Source organism: Ostrea edulis, chromosome 2 (assembly GCF_947568905.1).
Source record: "Ostrea edulis chromosome 2, xbOstEdul1.1, whole genome shotgun sequence".
Taxonomy (NCBI): Eukaryota; Metazoa; Mollusca; class Bivalvia; order Ostreida; family Ostreidae; genus Ostrea; species Ostrea edulis.
Window position 1 is genome coordinate 46,919,272 of NC_079165.1, and position 23,852 is coordinate 46,943,123.

The window sequence follows — 23,852 nt, forward strand, 5'->3', positions numbered from 1 at the left end:
GTTACGGTGGTGTACTTCTGGTGACGAGGGTTACGGTGGTGTACTTCTGGTGACGAGTGTTACGGTGGTGTACTTCTAGTGACGAGTGTTACGGTGGTGCACTTTCCACGCGTACATCTTGCCTACACGCCTCCTGTTGACTAGGCGTGGTTGTTGAAATGGTCTCCTTTATACACACATCGCAGGATTCATTAGATCTCTGGTGTCAGCACCCGCACTCCCCCCCTCAACTCGACCTACTAAGTAAAAGAAACTGTCTGCCTCCATTTCAAATCCTTCATTATCACAGTTCAAACGTCTTGTACTTGTGTCCTGGCCTCTAGTGGGATTTTTCCATCGTTGAACGCCGAGATGTATGGAGTGGAGCGAAGCTGAAAGTTGCAAATCAACATCCAGCGGAGAGAGCACTCAATCTATATACAGGTCGTTGACAAGGCTCTGCGTATTCACCTGTTTATGTGTGAGACTAGAATATCTGATCATAAGCAACTTATCCTTGCACCGAGAGATATGAGAAGGGATCCAAAATGAATCATGTTATGGCGTTGTCCGTGTGTCTCTATGGCTGTCTGTCTGTCTGTCTGTCCACGGTCATGTTTTCCGGACTTTTTCCGTAACGGATGCATGTTCGACTTTGTTGGTCTCACCTCAAGAAAGAGTGAGTTTGCATTTCAGCTGGATTGGTTTTTCTTGACCTACTTTAGGACTATAAGTAGGTCAAACAGTTTACCAGACTTTTTTTTAATATTACATATACATGTACAGATATTGCCCTGAAATTTAATGATACAAATTCAGTGTGCATTTCAGCTGGATTGGCCCATCCGTCCATGACATACTCTTAGTCTTAATGTAGGTACATTAGGACTAAAAGGAGGTCAAACAATTTTCCGCATTTCAGCTGGATTGGTACGTCATTGACCTAATTTCGGGCTAAAAATAGGTCAAACAGTTTTCCAACTTTCTTTCATTACGGATACAGATATTGCCTCGAAATTTAGTCACAAGCTTCCTCTTGGAGGAATACAAGTTCATTTTGCATTTCAGCTGGATTGATCCCTCCTTGACTTGCTTTCTGGCTAAAAATAGGTCAAACAGTTTTCCTTGGGTTTTTTTCATTACGGATACAGATATTGCCCTGCAATTTAGCCATAGGCTTCCTTTCAGAGAAATACAAGTTCAGTTTGCATTTCAGCTGGATTGGTCCGTCCTTGACAAATTTTCGGACTAAAAGTAGTTCAAACAGTTTTCCACCTTTTTTTCATTACGGATGAAAATATTGCCCTAAAATTTAGTCACAACCTCCCTCTCAGTGAAATACATAACCAGTTTACATTTCAACTCAATTGGTACACCATGACCTACTTTAGTTCTAAAAGTAGATCAAATGATTTCCTGGACATTTTTTCATCATAGATACAGATATTGCAATGACATTTTGTCACAACCCCCCTCTCAGAGAAATACATAATCAGCTCACATGCCAGATGGATTGGTGTACCATGGCCTACTTATTCAGAATGCACATATCAGGTGGAATGGTGAAATATGACCTAATTTAAGGCTTTTCTATTCAGAATATGTGTGATATCAATTCAGTGTGCATAATATGCTTCCAGGTTGAATATCACTGTCCGATGGGCGTATGTTGTACCGTTTGCGGTACTCTTGTTCTATCATGGGCACCCTTCCAATTCTCAACGAGATGTAAAACAAACAACCAACTAACGTAAATCCAGGCATATTTGTGTCTAAACGTTGGTCAAAACAAATGTCAATGGAAGCGTAAACCGTCACCGGTTCCGTCATTTTATACGTTTTCAGGAATCAAAACATGAAGGTTTGCGAAGAGAAATGGATGTAGGCTATGTCTGTCTACCTTTCTAAAGAGCAGAACTGATGAGAGGCTAGAAATATTGATTTAGGAAATGTTTATTTTTGGATGCAGAGTATTGATATTTGCTAAAAGATAACAAACCAATTGTCATACAGAATTTGAATAAGTTTTACTAGTTGCAAGAGCATCTTAACAGAGGTTTCGGTTAAAAACAAAAATTGATGTTTACCGATATAAATAGCTTTTACTTGGAGTAATTTTCACTCATATTTGATTGTAATTTGCTTTTCTGAGAGTGTGGGAGCTACAAACTTAGCAAAACGTTAAAATGATGTATGCTCCGTATGCTCTCTATGTTCGCTATACACGTATATCGAATAAAATGAAATATCCCGGACTGTCGTCCTCCAGGTGTGCTACACTTGTAAGCAGTCCCAGTATATGTGGCATACAAAATACAATGAGCAAAATCTACCTCCTGGACTAACCAGCACCGGATTTTCCCCAGAGACATGGCTACACTGTAACACGCCGCGTCATCCTAAGTTAGTTCGATTGACCCATAGAGAAAGAGACCATACGAAGCTGTTCAGTCTGGGGAGTTGTTTCATCTCCCGATTCCTCCGCTTCCGGTGAGGAAATGAACTATAGGGACCATTCTATCAACATTCTTCAAAATTACAAATAGGACTCCCCCACAAGGATTTTTTATGGAATGAATCGTAATTTCAGCACCAACATCGCTAAGGATTTGGGCTTTCTTAGGTATTGCCACTCTAGGTTTCCTGCTCCTCATAAAGTAACCAATGATCAACTCAATCGTTCATCACCAAGTACCAGGGTACAATATTAAAGCGATACCTTCTGATTATAAGGAAACTGCATCTTTAATATGGAGGTCCCGTGTCACGGTGGCACGATATAGAACCCTCACTATGGAGGTCAAGTGTGAAGGTGGCGTTGGCACAATATAGAACCCTCACTATGGAGGTCCCGTGTCACGGTGGCGTTGGCACGATATATAACCCTCACTATAGAGGTCAAGTGTGAAGGTGGCGTTGGCACAATATAGAACCTTCACTATGGAGGTCCCGTGTCACGGTGGCGTTGGCACGACATAGAACCCTCACTATGGAGGTCCCGTGTCACGGTGGTGTTGGCACGATATAGAATCCTCACTATGGAGGTCCCGTGTCAAGGTGGCGTTGGCAAAATATAGAACCCTCACTATGGAGGTCCCGTGTCACGGTGGCGTTGGCACGATATAGAACCCTCACTATGGAGGTCACGGTGTCGTTGACACGATATAGAACCTTCACTATGGAATCCCGTGTCACGGTGGTGTTAGCACGATATAGAATCCTCACTATAGAGGTCAAGTGTGAAGGTGGCGTTGGCACAATATAGAACCCTCATTATGGAGGTCCCGTGTCACGGTGGCGTTGGCACGATATAGAACCCTCACTATGGAGGTCAAGTGTGAAGGTGGCGTTGGCACAATATAGAACCCTCATTATGGAGGTCCCGTGTCACGGTGGCGTTGGCACGATATAGAACCCTCACTATGGAAGTCCCGTGTCACGGTTGTGTTAGCACGATATAGAACTCTCACTATAGAGGTCCCGTGTCACGGTGGCGTTGGCACGATATAGAACCCTCACTATGGAGGTCATGGTGGCGTTGGCACGATATAGAACCCTCACTATGGAGGTCCTGTGTCACGGTGGCGTTGGCACGATATAGAACCCTCACTATGGAGGTCCCGTGTCACGGTGGCGTTGGCACGATATAGAACCCTCACTATGGAGGTCCCGTGTCTCGGCGGGCTTTGGCATGATATAGAACCCTCACTAATACGCCCTGGAGCGCCATGCACAGGTCAAAATTGATGGCACCTGAAGCTGGTGACGTTTCTACATGAAACCAAATTTTAAAAATGCAACATCTGATCTTGCAAATGTACTCGTATAAGTCAATGCTCCAGAAACGCTAGTTGACGCGAATCACAATAGATAATTTGAGCTTGGCATCTTCTTCCTATCGGGGTTACTTAAGAAATGAACTTCACTTTTGAAAATACATGTGGGACTGAACTGCGATGTTTCGCGCCGGAATACTGGAATACTGGCGTGAAGCGTTGCAGTTCATGCCCTCACGTATCTTCAAAGATGAAGCTTATTTCTTATATTTACATTCAACTTTCAATTTTGACGGAATTCCCAGCCGTTAAAATAGACGTACTATATATATCTGTATTCATACGCGCATTGTTTTCAAATGCAATGCATTCATGAGGAAAGGCTATCAGTACAGTTTGTAGAGCTATCATTATCTTCGTTAGCCAAAGGCTAGCGAAGATGAGATATCATAGGCAAAAATATTAGTAATGTATGTGTGTATAATTATAGGTTTATTCATTTCGCCGTTTGTGACGTAACGTCGTTATGTTACTAAATGTAAAACTTCTGAAGATTTGAAATGAGGCGCTAAAGTTTTACTTAATGTCTTCGTGTTCCTTTCTTTAAAAAAATCTTTTTACCTTTATATAGAGGCATGGTTAATCATCGTAGAACTTAGCTGATAGATCTCTGTTGCTCCAATGGTTACCACGTTTTTCAGGGTCATTTGAACATACACCCCGAGGTCATTAATTAGCTACAATCCTTTGATACGGCGCACTGTTCATAGACCCTCTTCAATGGGTACGCCATTGTGATTACGCGAATGAACTGGTCTGTTTGCTACATACATTGTAGGATTCATAGGCTGGTATCAGATGCGCACTTTTCCCATGGCCTAGATTCCACGCTTCTGGTAAGCAGAAATTCCTGTCTCCCATCGAAATCTTTGACTTCTTAAGTATTGCATTCCGGCTTTGGGGTACTGCGGGGTGCAACTCATCGTTAACAACAATGTGCGGATTGGAAGCAAAGCCCATGTTCCAGTGGAAAGGGCACTCTACATCCACAGACCGTCTGCAATCAATCTCAAGAATGAAATTCAGAGACACCTTGGGATGTCATTTACATTACCCTACCCTAAGCCAACCGAAAGTCTAACTCGTTTTGGCACTGATAGAACATAGAATGCACGTTCTGATCGTACATTGTAGGTACACGCAGAATAAGCTCCCCATCCATAAGGCAACATTTTTTGCCATATACAATCATCGTCTTCAATGCAGTATACGTAGTTTAAAACTCAACACAAATTACTGTTTGCTGAATATATTTCATCAAATGCAGTTCTATCATTATTGCTATGACGAATATACAAATGCAGTTCTATCATTATTGCTATGACGAATATACAAATGTAGATCTGTCGGACCAGTTTTGCAACATACGTATAGTGTTTATTTTGAATAGTTTTAGAAATTAATACATCAATGATTTGTTTTGATCAAATATAGGTTAAAAGAGAGATTGTCAGACACTGAAGAGGAGCTAAAAATGTAAGAATAATAAGGATTTACTAAAATGTATAGAACTTAATTTTGATGTTTCTAATGCAAATAAATCCAACATTAGCTGACAATTGCAAATGTTTTTACAAAATGTTAGATTGTGCCTATGCCTACTTATGTTTATGGCGCCTCTAATTAATGTCCTAAAATCTACCTCCGGTAGTATCGTGGTCTTTCCACATTACAGGAAGCCTGGGTATATCTCCGTACATCCCAATTATAAACATTCAGGAATCATCCAACGTTCTCGTTGTAAATCTACAGAGAGGGCAGTAGCTAGTTGTAAGAAAGGCAGAAAATCGGTATTACTAGCTTATTAGACCTGAAACAGACAGCGACTTTACAATGTTTAAAGATTTACGTAACATTCTATAACGTCAGCTAAAATATACAAAATTGACTTTTCATTTGATGACGTTAAATTCATCAAATTCCTAGCGAAAATATGGACTATACAACCTCCATCATTCTAACGAACATGCAGTGTGAGTGCATATGAAGACCCCTTTCAACATCCTGTACATACGTCAGAGCAAATCAGAAATACTTTTTTGCTCACCTGACTGGGAAAATATGATGGCATATTTGAAAAAAAAAATTCTCAAGAACCACTGGACCAGAGAAAACAAAACTTATGTGAAAGCTTCCTTAATGAGTCGTTAATGTACAAATCATGGCCCCCGTGGTTAAAGTTGGGCCATAGGAAATATCTTTAAAACTCTTTTTTAAAGAGCAACAGGGTCGATCATGATTAATCATAATGTAGCGGCCAGGGATCAATAGGGGATCAAAGTTTTATATGGTAATATACATTGGTATGAGGAAATTTTTAAAAATCTTCTCATGACCAGCAGGTCCATTATTAGTTATATTAATATGAAAGCATTCTCTTTTACTTTAGATTGAAGTTTGATCAAATTATGGTCCGGGTGCGGAGGGGGTGTTAGGATGGGACCTCAATAGGGGACCAAATTTGACATTTGAATATATATTATCCTCATCAGTTAGTATCCGAACGGAAGTACATGTGATGTATTAATCATTCTTTAGACATCCATGCAAGTCGAGGGACACGTTTTCTTCAGCAGGACTTTTTGGGTCTTTCTACGATTCATAGTTTTTAGGAAATGTTATTTTGATTTACTTAGGTGACTGAGTCTTGGTGGTAGACATGTAATCTTTTGTTAAATGCCATTGTGTTATGTTTCTACTGAGAATGCATAATGATATGCAAACATAGATGATACATAGACCAATCTGATCAGGTTATGCTATTGTTTGCATACCGTCTATATAGTCAAGTTATTTTACCCGAATTTCAAATGAAATCACGCGAAACGTTTTTCACTTCTTAGACAGGAGGAGATAAAATATTAAAGAGATATTTTGAAGTTTCAGCCAACATGTTTTTAAACAATATATTCTAGAATTACGGTCTACTCCGGATCTATCGAAATTTAGGAAATCGACTTGTATTGTTCATTATACCCAAAGTTCAATATAACAAATGTTGCACCATATAAATAATGATATTAGGGATTTATTTTTACTTCAGTATAACAGATAATTCAATAGGTGCGACGTCAATATAATTGGAGTAACCTGTATTTATGAGGTCAATCCATGATTTTATTGCTGATATTTTCATTTCAGTAGAGAAATGGGGGAAACTGAACTTCATGTGTAGCTTTAGAAAATTGCGATACATTCCAGATCGGGTTTTCCCCACAATAATACATCACAATAATATTGGATGAAAATGTCATTCAGAGTTCGAACCTCGCATACTTTATGTGGAATGTGGAGCATACTGAAGTCTTAACTATGATTGCTATTTGATCGACGATAAAATCTCCTACGTAACAGCAATCTCCAAATGTCAGAAACCTCTTCAGACATTGCAAATGATTTAGAATTGAGATACGTGGAAAATTTTAACGAGAAAACTGGTTTTGGACTTACTTTACAATCATTTAGCAAATAGTAATTAATTTACTTGAATTAGCAGTGTTAGTCAGTGACGGATTGAAACATTTCTGAAGGGGGGGGGGGGCAGTAAAAGGAAGGGGGTCTGGTGGCTGCCTTGGAACCCCCTGAAGCTACTGAGTTGTGACAAATGAAGACGTATATATTTTATTATCTTAAGTCGTAGGAGCGTACGTACGACTTATTAAATCATTCTTACGACGTAGTACTAAGTCATACTTACGGATTATTTATCTCATACGTTTAACTTAGTTATATTGTACGTATGACTTGATATATTGTACGTACGACTTAGTATCTCATGCATACGACATAGCAAATATTTTCATTTGGAAGTAATACTCTTTTGTAATAAACATTTAAACGTACGTATGACATAATAAATATCTCGTATGACATAATAAATATCTCCTATTTACGACTTAATTACAGTATTTGTCATACGTACGATTGAAGTATTATTTCGCGTTCGCACTTACCATTCTCTCACCAGAGGACGCGTAACGCAAGTTCACTTACTTCGTACAGTGCGAGTACCGCACGGAACTCTGGGTAGAGAATGCGTACTTACGTCGTACGAATGACGTAGTTATCTCGTAGTACGACTTAAAAATATTTCGTATGTAGGGCTCATTATCTCGTCGTATGGCATACTTCAGTCGTAGTACTACTTATTTATCTCGGGCGTAGGACTTAGTTATCTCATACATACTAATTTAAGACGTACGAACGACTCAGTCATCTCGTACGTACGCCGGACTTAGTTATCTCGTACGTACACCGGACTTAGTTATCTCATACGTACGACTTCAAACGTGGTACGTATGACATCTGTTACCTACGACATAGCAAAATATTTCTCATTTAGTAGTTTTTACGTCTATGACAAGGGAGCTCAACTATTTTAAGTGCTTATCAAGAAAATGCATTTATTTTTCCAAAAAAGATTTCAGACTGCTTACAAAGTACTAGAGTTTTATTTTTTATAATAAATAACAATAATAATAATCTTTATTTCTAAAGTCGGGCATACATAATTAGAGAGCGGAATGTAGTGGAAACTCATGATGACCGAGTACTTCGTCTTCAACAGAGATACCACACATCGCTCAGGGACAATGAAGAGTAAGATGTCAAAGGAAAATCGTGCTATTCTACTTATAATTAAACATTGTCAAAGATAAACTCATTTGTAAATAAGAATATTTTAAAATACATGAACATATATTATAGATTAGAGAGACAGATACAAAAGAAAGAAAATCACCTCTGGAGTTTGCGGTGGGAAGTGAGGGACCTGGAATCGGAAAAGATAAGGTTTGCTAGCCCTGCATGTATGTTGCATGTAGACCATTGAACATTTCTTTGGCCAACAATCGCTTGGAACACAAAATCTAATGATAGGACAACCTTGCACTACGTTTTGAATGTTCTGCTTTAATATAATTACGATATTTTGCATAGTATGAATGCTTTTGATGTAGATATAAAGTTTGATATATCTTTAGCCTAGAAGAAGTACTGGCGAAGAGAGAAGAGGATATTTGGAAACTGAATCACACTCTTCATCAGACTCAGCAGAAAAATATCCTGTGAGAATAGATGATGATACGCTTTAAGGGACTGATTCACAATTTTACCCAAAATGTTGTTTTTCAATTTTAATTATCAAAATCTACTGTCTAGTGTTTAAAATATTTCCCATAAAAATTAAGGTTATACATTATCACAGAAGCTCATTTTAGAGAGTTCATTATTTGTTTATAAACAAATATTGCGGTATGTTATTGTTTACGAAATTTTCAAAAGAAATGGGCATCGATCAAAGGTTATTATCTTTCACATTTCAAGCATTCTTCAGGTAAAATATGTCATCTAAAAGTTGAAATGTGCGACTATGCAAAATTAAGATTACGATTATTTCACAGGTTTGTTTATATACATAAAAAGACTCGAGTCTTTGTTTACATAACACTGATTTAAGGCTGAAATATTGCTTTTATTCTTGCATTCAGAAGGTCAAAAGTTTGGCTGTCAACATTAAATGAGTTATATTTTTAATGTTTAACATCAAAAATGAAAAATATTTTCTTCAAAAATCGTGAACCAGTCCCTTTAAATACAAATGTAACTATTCTCTTGTATGGACCATTTAATTTGTATAATCTGTTCAATATCAAGTGATGTTGTAGATTCTGGGTTTTAGTGCCCACTCTCCCTTTGAGAAAAGGGGGCATATAGGTTTACACCTGTTGGTATGTTGGTCGGTCGGTTGGTAAACCAATTGTTGTCAGCTCATTATCTCAAGAATCCTTTACTTGACTCAAACTTGTTATACTGGTTTCTCCTAAAGAGTACATGGCCACTTTTGATTTTGATATCACATGGTCGAAGGTCAAGGGTCAATCTACTCTGGCCATAGGAAGGTCTTATCACAATATCTTGAGCACCCTTTGCTTAACAGACATCAAACCTGGTATACTGGTTTCCCCTAAGAAGTAGATGTTCCCAATTAATTTTTTAGTCACAATGTGTCAAGGGTCAAACTGGAGATAGTAAATTAAATACGTTTTCTGCTCATTATCTTGAGAATCTTTTCCTTGACAGACATCAATTAACTTGTTTTACTATTTTCCCTAAAGAATAGACGGGTCGTAAGATATTGTCTGCTAATATTTTGTGAACGCTTTACTTGATAGACACCAAACTTGGTATACATGTAAATCTTAAGCAGTAGATAGCCATTATTGATTTTGATATCATAAGTTCAAAGGTCAGATAAACATAAGAAAATATTGTCCCCTGAATATTTGAAGAAGCTTTGCTGGATAGAATTCAACTAGGTACATTAGTACCCTCCTAAAGAGTTGATGACCCCTTTTGATTTTGGTCACAAGGTCAAAGATCAGGGGTCTAACTACTCTGAACAAATATAGTTTACTCGATATCTTGTGAACCATTTGCTTGATAAACATCAAACTTTCATAAATGCTGTTTTGTGTTAAATTTTGTGTTACTGTACATCTAATGTGACCCCTCCTGACCTCAGATGCCATAATTTGAGCTTTTATATTGACCTTAATTTATTCTTAATGAATTGTAGCTTTCATCTTCTTGTAAAATTGTAGTTCTTAATAAATTGTAATTTTGTCAATGAAAGTAGAACAACGATTAAAGTACAGTTTAAAATAAATAGTTGAAATCAAAATAAAGTATCAAGAGATATGCTTTTGAGCTATGTGTATTGTAGAAAGCCTGAGAAAATTAATGTATATACTTAATCTATGAATATTTTGATTTTACACTTGCAGATGCAGATTTGAAATAAAGAAGATAGAAGACAAGTATGGTAACCTGTATGCAAGGTGAGATAGTTAAGTTATTAGTTACTGACAGGCAGTGTACAGCAGACAAAAGACACTCACAACACAGTTAATCAAGGTGAGATAGTTAAGTTATTAGTTACTGACAGGCAGTGTACAGCAGACAAAGGACACTCACAACACAGTTAATCAAGGTGAGATAGTTAAGTTATTAGTTACTGACAGGCAGTGTACAGCAGACAAAGGACACTCACAATACAGTTAATCAAGGTGAGATAGTTAAGTTATTAGTTACTCACAGGCAATGTACAGCAGACAAAGGACACTCGCAACACAGTTAATCAAGGTGAGATAGTTAAGTTATTAGTTACTGACAGGCAGTGTACAGCAGACAAAGGACACTCACAATACAGTTAATCAAGGTGAGATAGTTATTTTATTAGTTACTCACAGGCAATGTACAGCAGACAAAGGACACTCGCAACACAGTTAATCAAGGTGAGATAGTTAAGTTATTAGTTACTGACAGGCAGTGTACAGCAGACAAAGGACACTCACAATACAGTTAATCAAGGTGAGATAGTTATTTTATTAGTTATTGACAGGTAATGTACAGCAGACAAAGGACACTCACAACACAGTTAATCACATTTAGATAAATTCAATACAGGGTATGTCTGTATACTCCAGTTTATGATATGTATTAGATTAGAAAAAATAGACATCATGATGATGTCATGTCACATAGAAAAATTTAATTACAAAGGTCTTTTTTGGTTTATATTTTGATGGGTTTCAGTAAGGGATTCCAAGTATTTTATCGATGTGTATAACATTAATATTTGTGTTACTTATACAGTTTTCACCATTTGCAAATGGAGAATATAAGTCTGCAAAAGAAAATCTCAGATATGGAGCACAGCATTATGTTTGCTGATAAAAAAGAAATAGAGGAGTTGAAGAATAATCTTCATAAAACGTAAGATGACAAGTTTACAAATTATTGCAGTCAATTAATAAAGGAAAGAATTATATTGCTTTATATCAGTGATCAAACGAAAGGTCAGGAAAACATATACATGTATGTGCACAGCCTCCCTAAAATGAAGAGAATAAATCCATTATGCCGGAGACGTCCTTTCTGATTACTAGTTGTCTGTTTGTCTATCCGACTTCTTCTCCATAACTACAGGGCCAATTTCAGCCAAACATTATTAGGTGAAGGGAATTCGCAGTTCTTCAAATGAAGGGTATACATGTACCCTTTTCAAAGAGGAGGTAATTCAGAAATACGGAAAATATGATGGTATATCTTAAAATCTTCTTCTCAAGAACCACTGGACCACAAAGGATAAAACTTAAAGAGATTCAAAATTGTTCAAATCACCCCCCCCCCCCCTTCGCTGTTTATAGTGTGTCCACAATAGGGGATCAATTTATACATGTGGAAAATCTTTAAAAGCCTTTTCAGAAACAGCAGGACGATGATTAGTCAAAGTAGTATGCAAGTATGAACAGGTAGTGCTGATTCAAATTCGTTCAAATCATGTCCCTGGGGCTAGGATGGGGCTTCAAAAGAGGATAAAAGTTTTACAAGAAATATGTGAAAAATAATCTTAAATCTCAACACCAGCAGAACCATATTTAGTTATATCAATATGCAAGTATCCCCAGAAAGTGCATATTCCGGTTTATTCAAATCATGGCTACAATAGGGGATAAAATGTTTACACAATACATGGGACGATGTTTATTTTTTTAAATGAAAATCTTAAACGCTGTAAGGGCATTATTATGCCAGTATCCTCAGGTACTGCAGATTCATTACCCCAAGACCCCCATAGGTGATGAACATTTTACATAGAAATATATATAATCTTTCAAATTTTTCATCAAGAACCACATGCCATAATTAGTCTTATTATTTGTATGATCTATGAGGTCACTGTTTGTTATCTTTAGTTTTTCATTGATAAACACGCATGGTAATGTAGTATAGATTTATATTTGACTAGGGTTGGACTTAAAGGGGCATGTGCACGATTTAAGTTGAAAATTCTCAAATTTTATTTTCTATTTTAATGCTTATCAAGTAATTAAGGTATTTTTAATAGTCAAACAAAATTTGAATATCAGTTGTTGAGTTAGAAGTGAGATACAGCACTCACAAATCTGTGTTAAGTAAACAAGACTCGTGTCATGTTTTTGTTTACGTATATATTGCTTAATAGAAAATATCATGTTTAAAACAAAATGAGATGTGCCAAACACTCGAGACAATGTAATTCTGTACAGAATGAACTTGTAAATTGAAAAAAAAGTGCTTTAAACGAAACTTTAACTAGTATATTTAACCTTAATTGAAAATAGCATGTTTAAAACAAAATGAGATGTGCCAAACACTAAGAAGTATTTAATCGTGTTCAGAAATAACTTTTAAATTGAAGAAAACTGCTTAAAAACGAAACATCTATTTGTATATTTAGCCTATGTAAACAAAAACATTGTATGGGCCTTGTTTACATAACACAGAGTTCAATTTTTTGCAGAACATAATAAACACCTTAGTTAAGCATTCTAAGCATTCTTGGCACACTGAGTTCTTGGCACACTGATTTTGACTGCGGATAACTCCGTTTACCTGATAAGGATATAGGGCTCACGGCGGGTGTGACCGGTCAACAGGGGATGCTTACTCCTCCTAGGCACCTGATCCCACCTCTGGTGTGTCCAGGGGTCCGTGTTTGCCCAACTATCTATTTTCTATTGCTTGTAGGAGTTATGAGATTGATCACTGTTCGTTATCTTCACCTTGCATAGAGAAAAATAAAATCTGAAAATGATTAAATCTTGCCCATGCCCCTTTAGCAAGGCTACACTTAATCATATGATGTGCGAATTCAGTTTTTTAAGGACATTTCTATTGGTCTGCGTCCGTCGTTGTCCATCGTTCCTTGTGCGTTAACAATTGAACATTTTTAACTTTTTCTTGATAACTATTTCAAATTCAGTGTGAATGATCTGTGGGACAAATATTAACATTATGTAAAGTCTTTCATCAGTATAGGTACTTTTAGGGCATTTGTGTTTCAAGAAGACATCTTGTTTTTATACTGCTGCTGAATATTAGAATTTATCTTAGATATACAGAACAGGACATTTCTTTCTACATTTGATAGTCCTTTGGACTAATGATATTTTTAACTAATACTCGGGTGACATAAGGTTTATGAGCTTCTTGTTTCATGGACCTTGAGGTTGGGGTGTGGCTATATCGAAGACTAAATTTTACATAATATATGGATATAGCGGAACATCTTTAAGTCTTTAGAAAGGATATTTTCTTCAGAACAGTAAGGTTTTATCAGTCACATTGATATTGAAGGATGCTCTGTTGTGTGGATTCAAGTTCGATTAAGTTATAACCCCATGGGGCTATGTTGGGGTCATAATATGGAATCACAATTTGTCCTGGAATCAAAAAGGATAAAAAAAAATTTCAGAAGAACAGTAGTGCCACGGTGACTTTCTGAGTATACAATTCCCAAGAATAGCTTTTACTGTCAATGGATTTTCTTTTATAAGAATCCTTGAATTCTTGTATATCCTCTCAACATGATAAAAGAATAAGATATTATGTTGCTATTTGTTATGTTATCTGATTATATTTTAAGTTCGTTACAAATTTCGAGGATCGAAGAGGAAAAAGAAGAATTGAATCAAGAACTCAACAACTTAAAATATGAACAAGAACTCGATAGAAGGAAGACTCGATATTCAACACTGTCTGAGATGAATGATAGTACACACTCTCACTGGGTCCAAAGGTATGGCTTGAATAATTGGATACTTGTTTGTCTACATGTAACTGTAGCGGTCAGATGGGTTCGATCGCCGGTGACCAGATAGTTCTGTATGGTAAAGCACCTGACTGGAGATTCAGGAGGCCGCGGTTCGAATCCCGGTCTGCTCCATCGCATTTTCTCTCTTCCGTTTACATAACTTACCTTCTTAATTGACTGTAACATTGGTTCGTTTGAAGGTAACTTGTTGCCATGACTATGTGTAACTTTGGCTAAATGTATCTCTTACTGCCTTGATTTCATACAGTTTCCCACTTAACCTCATTCAACTTACTATCTTGACTACATATAACGTACCTATGCGTATAATGGATGAAAGGTGAAGATACGAAGTGATCAATCTCATAACATAATATAAGGAGTACAAAATCGAGTTGGGCAAACATTGACCTCTGCATAGACCAGAGGTGGGACCAGGTGCCCAGGAGGAGTAAGTATTCCCTGTCGACCGGTAATACCCACCGTGAATCCTATGCCTTGATCAGGTAAACGGAGTAATTCGTAGTCAAAATTATTGTGTCAAGAACAGCCTAACAATCATTATGAAACACGTCAGAGAACATTTGTCCCAATTATAGTTTGTATTGGCAAATTAGATCATTATAACGACCATGGAATTTGCAAAATGCTGACTTTAAAGGGGCATGCTGAAACCCATGTAACACCAACTTATTTGTCAGTAGCCTGCCTCGATTAAAAAATTGATTATACGCAGAACAAGATCTTGTGTATCGAATCAGTTGAGAGATATAAACACAAAATGCAGGTGATAATGGAATATTGCTACATAAATGTGGATAAAGTGTGGTCATGTGTATTACGGATACAATGTGTATTACAGATACAATCTGCAAGTTACATGTACGTATGTGTAACTCGTGTTTATATGCTTACGTGTAGATATTGTTGTAATGATGTATCATTCTAATAGATTTACTGAGCTCCAGAAAGAAAATCAAACAGTCATTGCAAAGAATAGCACTCTGGAAGAAGAGATTAGAAATTTACGAAGGAAGTAAGTATGTTTTATCTCTGAACTTACTTCACTATTTGTCATCAATAATGAAAGACACCAATTGTAAGATACTATTGAAATGTTAACATTGCTGTATCGACTTAAGAATTTTTTTTTACTTCTAGATACATTTATACTGAAAATGTATCCAAAAGCGAAATGAAAGATCTCCGCGATGAGAATTCAGAATTGAAGAATAGAATCAAAGAAGCAGAAGATACATGGTAAGCCACCCAGTTTTGTAATTGATCTGTTAAAATTAAGTTCTTAGTTTACTCTAGAAAAGTGATACACGTACATACCAATTATAAACTTGTTCTTAACTTATGAAAACGTATTTACTTTACAATAGCTGTCCAAATGTCGGCTAATCATTGATTTTTCTGATACTGCTAGGTTGAAACCGACCCCTTCAAATCAAACTGTTGCAGTCGCTAGTGACATTCTCAGCCTCCGCCAAGAACTTACTGACCTAAGAAAGAAAAATAAAGAATTAGAGGAAGAACTTAGACGACGGTAAGAGAATATCATATTAAGAATGACGATCTTTTTACGTAATCTTCTTAGAAGATTACCGGTATTTATGATTAACTGATGATTGTGAACAACCCCAAAGTGCTTCACGTGATTTTTAATATTCATAAGTCGTGTTATTTAAATCATACAGATCTTTCACCACCTTTCGCTTTCCATGTAATCTGGATCATTCCCACGTTTGCTTACATTCTCCACAAACACTGGACGCTTTGTGCGATATTTTTTTCTGAGTTAGGTTTATCGAGATTCTGGAAGATGCTGATTGGCAAATTCAAAAGAGTAATGCTTAGTTCAAACAATATTTATTCAATAAGTTTGTGATAATATGTAATTACATGTATAAGGTACAAGTATCAAAATAGACTGGAAAGCTAGCCATAATTATGTAAATCCTCTCTCAGAAAGTAATGCTGACGCCAATAGAAACTACTTTGAAGCAAACTCTAGAAGTTGAAACATATAATTTCCACTGACAGAAAAACAAACTTTGTGCTTAGAACATCTTTCCTCTGGAAAAAGATACCCCTGGACTCCCAACACAATTACCATGTTAACTTGAATGTGACGCCTGGAATGAACATGGTTTAAATTACTGAATTCTGATTAAGTATTGTTGTTTAAATTTCATACATGGAGCGCACTAGTTTTATAAGGCACTATCACATCCTCATAGTATAGTTTTATTTACTAATTTAACGCCATTTGTCTTTCATAGAAAGCGTCCAGATGTTTTGGGGGAGTATTCATAAACGTTTGGATGACTAATTTCTGTGGAGCTAAAATTGTTTTTATAATGTTAATATTTTGTTTGAGTGAATCATTATATAACGCAATAAGACTTTTGTTTTGATTTTTAACCTCCCTTCCCCCTTTGAAAAGAGGGGGTATATTGTTTTGTCGGTCGGTCCGTAGACCAAGTCTTGTTCGCTCAATATCTCGAGAACCCTTTGCTTGGCAGACACCAAACTTTGTACGTCTTATTGACTCCTAATAATTTTGAAATCACATGGTCAAAGGTCAAGGGTCAGTCCACTCTGGACATAGGAATATACTGTCCGCTCAATATCTTGAGAACCCTCTCCTTGACAGACTTCAAATTTGGTACACTGGTACGCCGTAAGATGTAGATGAACCCTGTTGATTTTGAGATCACATGGTCAAATGTCAATGGTCAAAATGGGCATAGTAACATATTGTCTCCTATATTTTGAGAAGCATTTGCTTGATCGACACCAAACTTGGTACACTGGTACATCGTAAGGAGTAGTTGACCCTATTGAGTTTGAGTTTACATGGTCAAAGGTCAATCTCCCGGCCGCGACAGACCTAAGTCGTGAAAACAGATAGTGATAGTTCCATCGCCAAACGCTCGGCTTCAGGTGTGCATGTCACGGGTCATCGGAGATGACCTTAAAAATGGATGTCCCGTGTCACAGCAGGTGTGGCACGCTAAAGAACCCCCACTGCTCAATGGCCGTAAGCGCCAGCAAAGGTCTAAATTCGAAGCCCTTCACTGGTATTGGTGACGTCTCCATATGAGTGAAAAATTCTCGAGAGAGACGTTAAACAAGATACACTCAATCAAAGATCAATCCACTCTGGACATAGGAAGATATTGTCCATTCAATATTTTGAGAACTCTTTACTTGATGGACATCAAACTTGGTACACTGGTACATCTTAAGTGGTAGATGACCTTAAGTGATTTTAAGGTTATATGGTCAAAGGTTAAGGGTAAATCCACTCTGGACATCGGAACATATTGTCCGCAGAATATTGCTTTGGGACTACCATCAGTTAAATGATAATGTGTATAACCCTTTTCAATTTTGGACAACAGGGGCATACATGTTTCTGAAAAATTTTTTTTAACCAATTAGATTTGATCATTTGTATGCTTTAGTTATCATGATTTAATTCTAATTATTTGTGATAGCTTACAAGAAAAGAATGACAAAACACTGATGCATGAAAGTGTAATACGCCAAAAAGATAGCGAGATTTTGAAAGCAAAAGAAAGTTTGGGACTCAAGGACTTTGAATTAAGATCTCTTCAATCCAAGTAAGAAACACATGCAGGAATTCTCTCTTTCTTTCTCATAGAAAAGAACATCACAAACATTGTCAAAGAATTCAACAACATTAAACATGATATCATTATGTAGGTTAATTGATTCTGAGAAAGCTGTGATGTTAATGTCGTCAAAACCCAGTGAATACCAATGCCTGCACGAGGAAATCGAGAAATTAAAATGGGAGAATTTGAGTTTGAAAGAAAGTCTTGAGGATTATCTTAAACGGTATTTATACATATTTGCGGATTAAATTGTTAGTATTGAAGATTGTACTTGAGTTATGTATTTTAAAATTTTTTTTACTTAAAAGTATAGACTCGATGAGGCGTAAGCGATACATAAATATATCAATGTACCATTACCACGGCTCCAATTAACATAACTGCATTGTTGGCAATCATTAGTAAACAGAGTTATCTCTACTGCTTGCTAGGAAACATTATTTAGAAGAGTTATCTCCCAGGTTCAACGCCAGGGGACAATGCAAACAGAAAATAAAGACAGGATTGTAGCTGAATGTTTTGTAAAATATCTCCCACCCTAACCATTTTATATTGTAGATCCATCTAAATATAATTATTTACTGTTCATGGTATTACTCAAGCATTATTTGTTTTCCCCACTCATTTTATTTGTTTGCAGGTGGTATCAAATTATGACAAATCGCATGCTCGTAATAAAGTTGGCTAGTCATATGTGGGCAATTTTTGGTCCCAACCTTTTATTTTCACAAACACAATTTTAAAGTATTATGAAATAACCAAGATAAAAGAAGGAGAAAAGAAATTTCAAGGGTTCTAAGCTAAATAATGATCAGCATGATGACGACTTTATCCTTTTTCATTCATTACAGTATTGCTGTTATACTGTATTTACAATCTGTTCAACCAGTGAAAGTAGGTCAGAGGTTAGGACATATGCTTAGGGATATAAGGTTTGATTTTCTTTGCGTCAAACTTAAAACGTTGAACTTGGGTAATGATTGTTCATTCACCAAGTACCCGGTGTTATAGAGTGAGACTTCCCTCAAAGCTAGAGTCTTATCTTATAGCGAGACTTACCCCAGAAAACTAGAGTCTTGAGATTTACCCCCAGAAAGCTAGAGTCTTCTCTCATAGTGAGACTTACCTCAGAAAGCTAGAGACTTCCCTCATAGTGATACTTACCCCAGAAAGCTAAAGTCTTCCCTCATAATGAGACTTACCCCAGAAAGCTAGATACTTCCCTCGTAGGGAGACTTACCCCAGAAAGCTAGAGACTTCCTTAGTAGAGAGACATACCCCAGAAAGCTAGAGTCTACTCTCATAGTGAGACTTACCCAGAAAGCTAGAGACTTCCCTCGTAGGAAGACTTACCCCAGAAAGCTAGAGTATTTCCTCATAATGAGACTTACCCCAGAAAGCTAGAGTCTTCCTTCATAGTGAGACTTACCCCAGAAAGCTAGAGTCTTTCCTCATAGTGAGACTTACCCCAGAAAGCTAGAGACTTCCCTCATAGTGACACTTACCCCAGAAAGCTAGAGTCTTGAGATTTACCCCAGAAAGCTAGAATCTCTAGAGTAAAACTTCCCCATACTGACCTCCTGAGGAGGTCGTTGGTGTGGGAAGATGCCGGAGTACCTGGAAAAATCAGCTATTATAACGTAACTAAGGAAAATACTTTAGCGTCCTAAGTAAATCTACTTAGGATTTAAGTAGATTAATTACTTTAGCATCCAGAAAAATTTTAAATAGATGTCCTGGAAACACAATTCACAGCACATAATTATTTGCAGGTGTAATGATAAAAAGGCTGAAATAAGTATACTTTGTGTAAATTTTCGTCAAAATCTGTGACGGTCAATTTACACATTATTTTGATGGTTATGGAGAATGAATTTTATCATGGAAAGGCCTAGAAAGAAAAATCCTAGTCACGGGAAATAATTTACACTATATATTATTGAACTAATAAACAGTCAATTTCTATTATTCATAATACTAGAGTTTACAGCACCGATCAGCTAATAAACACAAATGATCCTTGGAGAGCACCAATGGGATGGTGAAAGAAGGATCATACCAATATGGGAGGTTGAAGTCCCACTCTAAAGCTAGATTTCTGGGATGGAGTCTTCACTTTCGAGGCAGACTTCGGGGGGGGGGGGGGTGTAGACTGGTTCCAGAGTGAGTCTTCCTTCATGAGGATACTCCCACTCCAGACGCAAAATTCAACTTTGGCGGGTCTCACTCCTATTCGATTTTGGCGGAGATAAGAGTACTGTTTCATAAATGGGTCTCTCTACAGGCAAATTTCCTGGGGGTCTCACTAAAAGCCAGACTTTCAGTTTGGAAGTATCACTCTAAAACCAGACTTCTGGGGAGAAGTCTCACTGAAGAATCTTACCCCCTGGAGAAAGTTTTACGTAGAGGGTGGGGGAGGGGGGTAGACCGGCTCTGGAGATCTTCCTCATGGGAGAAGTTTCACTTTGGAGCTAAACTTCCAGGGGAAAGTCATACTTTATAAACCCACATTTTTCAGTAATGTAGAGACGTCACCACCTTTAGATGAAATGCGACAAATTTTGACAGTGAAGGTTCTTCATCGTGCCAATGATCATAACGAAAATACCTTTGAAATGCCTGGATCTTATCAAATGGACACTAAACGGTTTGATGCGTCGCCGGGAATGAGATGGAACTTAGACCTCCTTTGGTTGCGAAGCTAACGCCCTTATGCAGAAAAATATAATAAAAGTGATTCAAAACAACAATTTTATCATGATGTACAGTATTGTATGGTTTCACAATATTATGATGAAAGAAATTAGTTATATATTCATGACTATAGATCAGATGTGAACTTGCATTCATTGAGATTTCCCCCAACACACGAAGAAGGGATCAGAAACAGAAACAAACAGTTGGAGGAGGAATTGAGAAATGTGAAGACAGAAAATCAAAATTTTCGTAAACACATTTCAACGCTACAAAAGGAAAACGACATTGCAATAGCAAGGTAATATATTAAGAACATGATATTTTCATATTAGTCATTGGTCATATTTTCTACGTAAACATTGTAAAATCTTGCTTTTAATATTTCTGGAAGACATGAAACAACGTTAAGTGAACTGACAAGTTTGAAGGTTGAAGATAGACAAAGACAAGTAAAAAGCCAAGAGTTGGAAGAACGCCTAGCAAAAGAAGAAAGAAAAGCAGAAAAGTTGAGGAAAGAACTGTCAGAAGAAAAAATTGCATTAGAAAGGTTAGAATTACTAAAACGAATAGATGCTTTTTGAAAGTCTTGAACTTCTTGTATATTGTACGTTGATTTTGATGTTGCCTCACTTGATTATAGTTCAATATTACCAGTGGTTTGAATTTTACAGCTACATGTTTCACATTAACCTGTCGTAACCAACGGACTATGTGTAACAGAAGGCATTTGTGATACAGAATTCTTTTGATTTATTATCCTTATTTTCGAAATGATATCATAAAGTTGTTGGCATTTGATGTTTTCCCAAAAACAAAGTTTTAAAACATTTTTACCTGATAGAAATCATGGGCCTCGTGCGTAGACCAAATATGTGATACTGTGATATAAGTAACATATCTTAGTTTCATTGTGATACATGTACACGGTCCAAACTTTATGAACCCATACTACTTAGAATTGGCTATTTAAAGAAAAATGGCGGGAAATGTATGTACATGATAAATTCATGAATTCTCTCCAAAGTTAAAATTCATTTTTTTAAATTCCCACCTTTTTATTCATATATACATTTTGCTATTTATTAGTTTAAAATCACATTCAAAATTAGGACCAAAATGTACTGTTATTGAAGTTTGTCTTTAATCGACTTATTGGATTGTATATACTGTGTCTATCATGAATACGAAATATATAGAATTCCGATATCGCAACTATAATTTGAGAATCCCATCTCAGCCTTGCCCTAATAGCATACCATGAGTATAATCACACTCTACATATTTCCTTAGTGGACATTCCAAAACTGAACTTGAATTAAAAAATTCAGAGGTAGAGCTCAAAGAAAAGAGGAGAGATGTACAACAATTGCAGGAACGCATCAGATATAAGGAAAACGAAATGACAGAACTTTTAGAAGGAAGAAACAACGCACTGAGAAGGTAATAACTCGTGACATTTTGAAACGGGTGACCTTTTGCAATCTGTTTTTGTGCGTATCCTCGTCGTGTATTTCAACATTCTCAACTCAGAAACTGCTTTGTCAATATCTATAGGATATTTGAATAGGGACAATAAAATCTAGGTTTATGGTTCCTAAATTCTTTGGAAACGAGGGGGTTATTTATATTCGTTTTTTCCTATCCCTCTCAAGACCGAATATAAATACCCCCTCCCCTCGTTTCCGCAGAAGTTATATGGTCCTAGCCCTTTTGGAAGTCATGGAATGGAATAAACCCTTAAAAATTATGCAAATCCATTCAAAATCTGTCAATGTAGCAGATCAACTGTGTGCATTTTACATTCAGGATTTAAGCAAAGCCTCTACAGAATTGGGAAATTAATAGTATTAGTGGTACAGGAGTTCTTGTACTATGGTAGATCTCTATGGGTAGTATAAAATAAAAGTATAATTCAGTTTTTTAACTCTTCCTTCTTCAGGGCATCAAACAAAGGGACAAGGACACGATTTGAGCTGAAAATTTTAAAATTTTATTTTATCGTTTTTAGTGTTTAAAATGCTTCACTAAAGTATTTCTAATGGTCATAACAATTGAATGTCAGTTGTAGAGGTACATGGGAGATGCAGAGAACACAATTTGTTTTGTTATGTAAACAAGGCTCGTGTCCTGTTTTTGTTTACATAGGTTAAATAAGCTGGATATACCTGTAAAAGTTCGTTTAAAGCAGATTTTTCTATTTACAAGTTAATTCTGAACGTTAATTTAATAGTTTCTAGTGTTTAGCACATTTTATTTTGTTTTAAACATTATATTTTCTATCAAGCAATATATATGTAAACAAAAACAGGGCACGAGCCTTGTTTACATAAGAAAGAATAGTGCTGTATCTCACTTGTAACTCAAAGACCGATATTCAAATTTTGGTTGACCATTAGAAATACGTTAGTTGAGCACTGTAAACAATAAATATGGAAAAATAAATTTTTCAGTCCATGCCCCTTTAATGAACATGGAGATCTGTACCTATATTGTGAAATCCATGGTCCCGGTAGGATCAAGGGCTCTTGGTACAGGGACGAGTCTCTATGGTTCACATAGTGAAAATGTTTTCTATCTTTAGTGATCTTCACTCTAAAACTTTTCAAATTCATGGCGCCTAATTCAGGGGTTGAGACCTCAAAGTACTTTCGTGCATCAAACAGTGAAAATGTATTTAAAAGTCTAAATATATATGACCAAGGTCAAAATCATCGGTAAAATGTTAGAGAGATCGGACGTTAATACTTGGCACAAAGTTTGCTAGAAAGCACTACATGTCTCTGAACCAAGATCACTTGGTCAGTCACTAGTAAATTGAATTTAAAGCAAAAGTCTGGACCATGACTTTAGAGAGATCGGACGTTAATACTTGGCACAAAGTTTGCTAGCAAGCAATACATGTCTCTGAACCAAGATCACTTGGTCAGTCACTAGCAAATTGAATTTAAAACAAATGTCTGGACCATGGCTTTTGTGAATGAGGATAGGTTGCTTATACGTGGTGTCATGTCCTTAGATAATACCAATTCATCAAGGTCTAGGTCACGTGTA

At 36.6% G+C, this 23,852-nt stretch overlaps 1 protein-coding gene across 10 annotated transcripts in view; it reads left to right on the top strand.

Moving 5' to 3' along the window:
• The window catches only part of LOC130051726 (uncharacterized), a 42,440-nt gene that overhangs the window by 12,730 nt on the left and 5,858 nt on the right, over window positions 1–23,852 (top strand). For 3 of the 10 annotated variants that reach the window (XM_056154284.1, XM_056154283.1, XM_056154288.1), the window contains 15 exons: window positions 5,250–5,291; window positions 8,313–8,414; window positions 8,523–8,606; window positions 8,798–8,881; window positions 10,601–10,654; window positions 11,472–11,591; window positions 14,287–14,439; window positions 15,407–15,490; window positions 15,616–15,714; window positions 15,887–16,006; window positions 17,964–18,089; window positions 18,193–18,327; window positions 20,932–21,099; window positions 21,193–21,348; window positions 22,092–22,241. In XM_056154284.1, the coding sequence (XP_056010259.1) occupies window positions 5,250–5,291; window positions 8,313–8,414; window positions 8,523–8,606; window positions 8,798–8,881; window positions 10,601–10,654; window positions 11,472–11,591; window positions 14,287–14,439; window positions 15,407–15,490; window positions 15,616–15,714; window positions 15,887–16,006; window positions 17,964–18,089; window positions 18,193–18,327; window positions 20,932–21,099; window positions 21,193–21,348; window positions 22,092–22,241 (1,677 nt within the window). The remainder of the gene's footprint in view (window positions 1–5,249; window positions 5,292–8,312; window positions 8,415–8,522; window positions 8,607–8,797; window positions 8,882–10,600; window positions 10,655–11,471; window positions 11,592–14,286; window positions 14,440–15,406; window positions 15,491–15,615; window positions 15,715–15,886; window positions 16,007–17,963; window positions 18,090–18,192; window positions 18,328–20,931; window positions 21,100–21,192; window positions 21,349–22,091; window positions 22,242–23,852) is intronic. The other 7 variants (XM_056154286.1, XM_056154290.1, XM_056154285.1 and 4 more) reach the window with 4 other exon arrangements.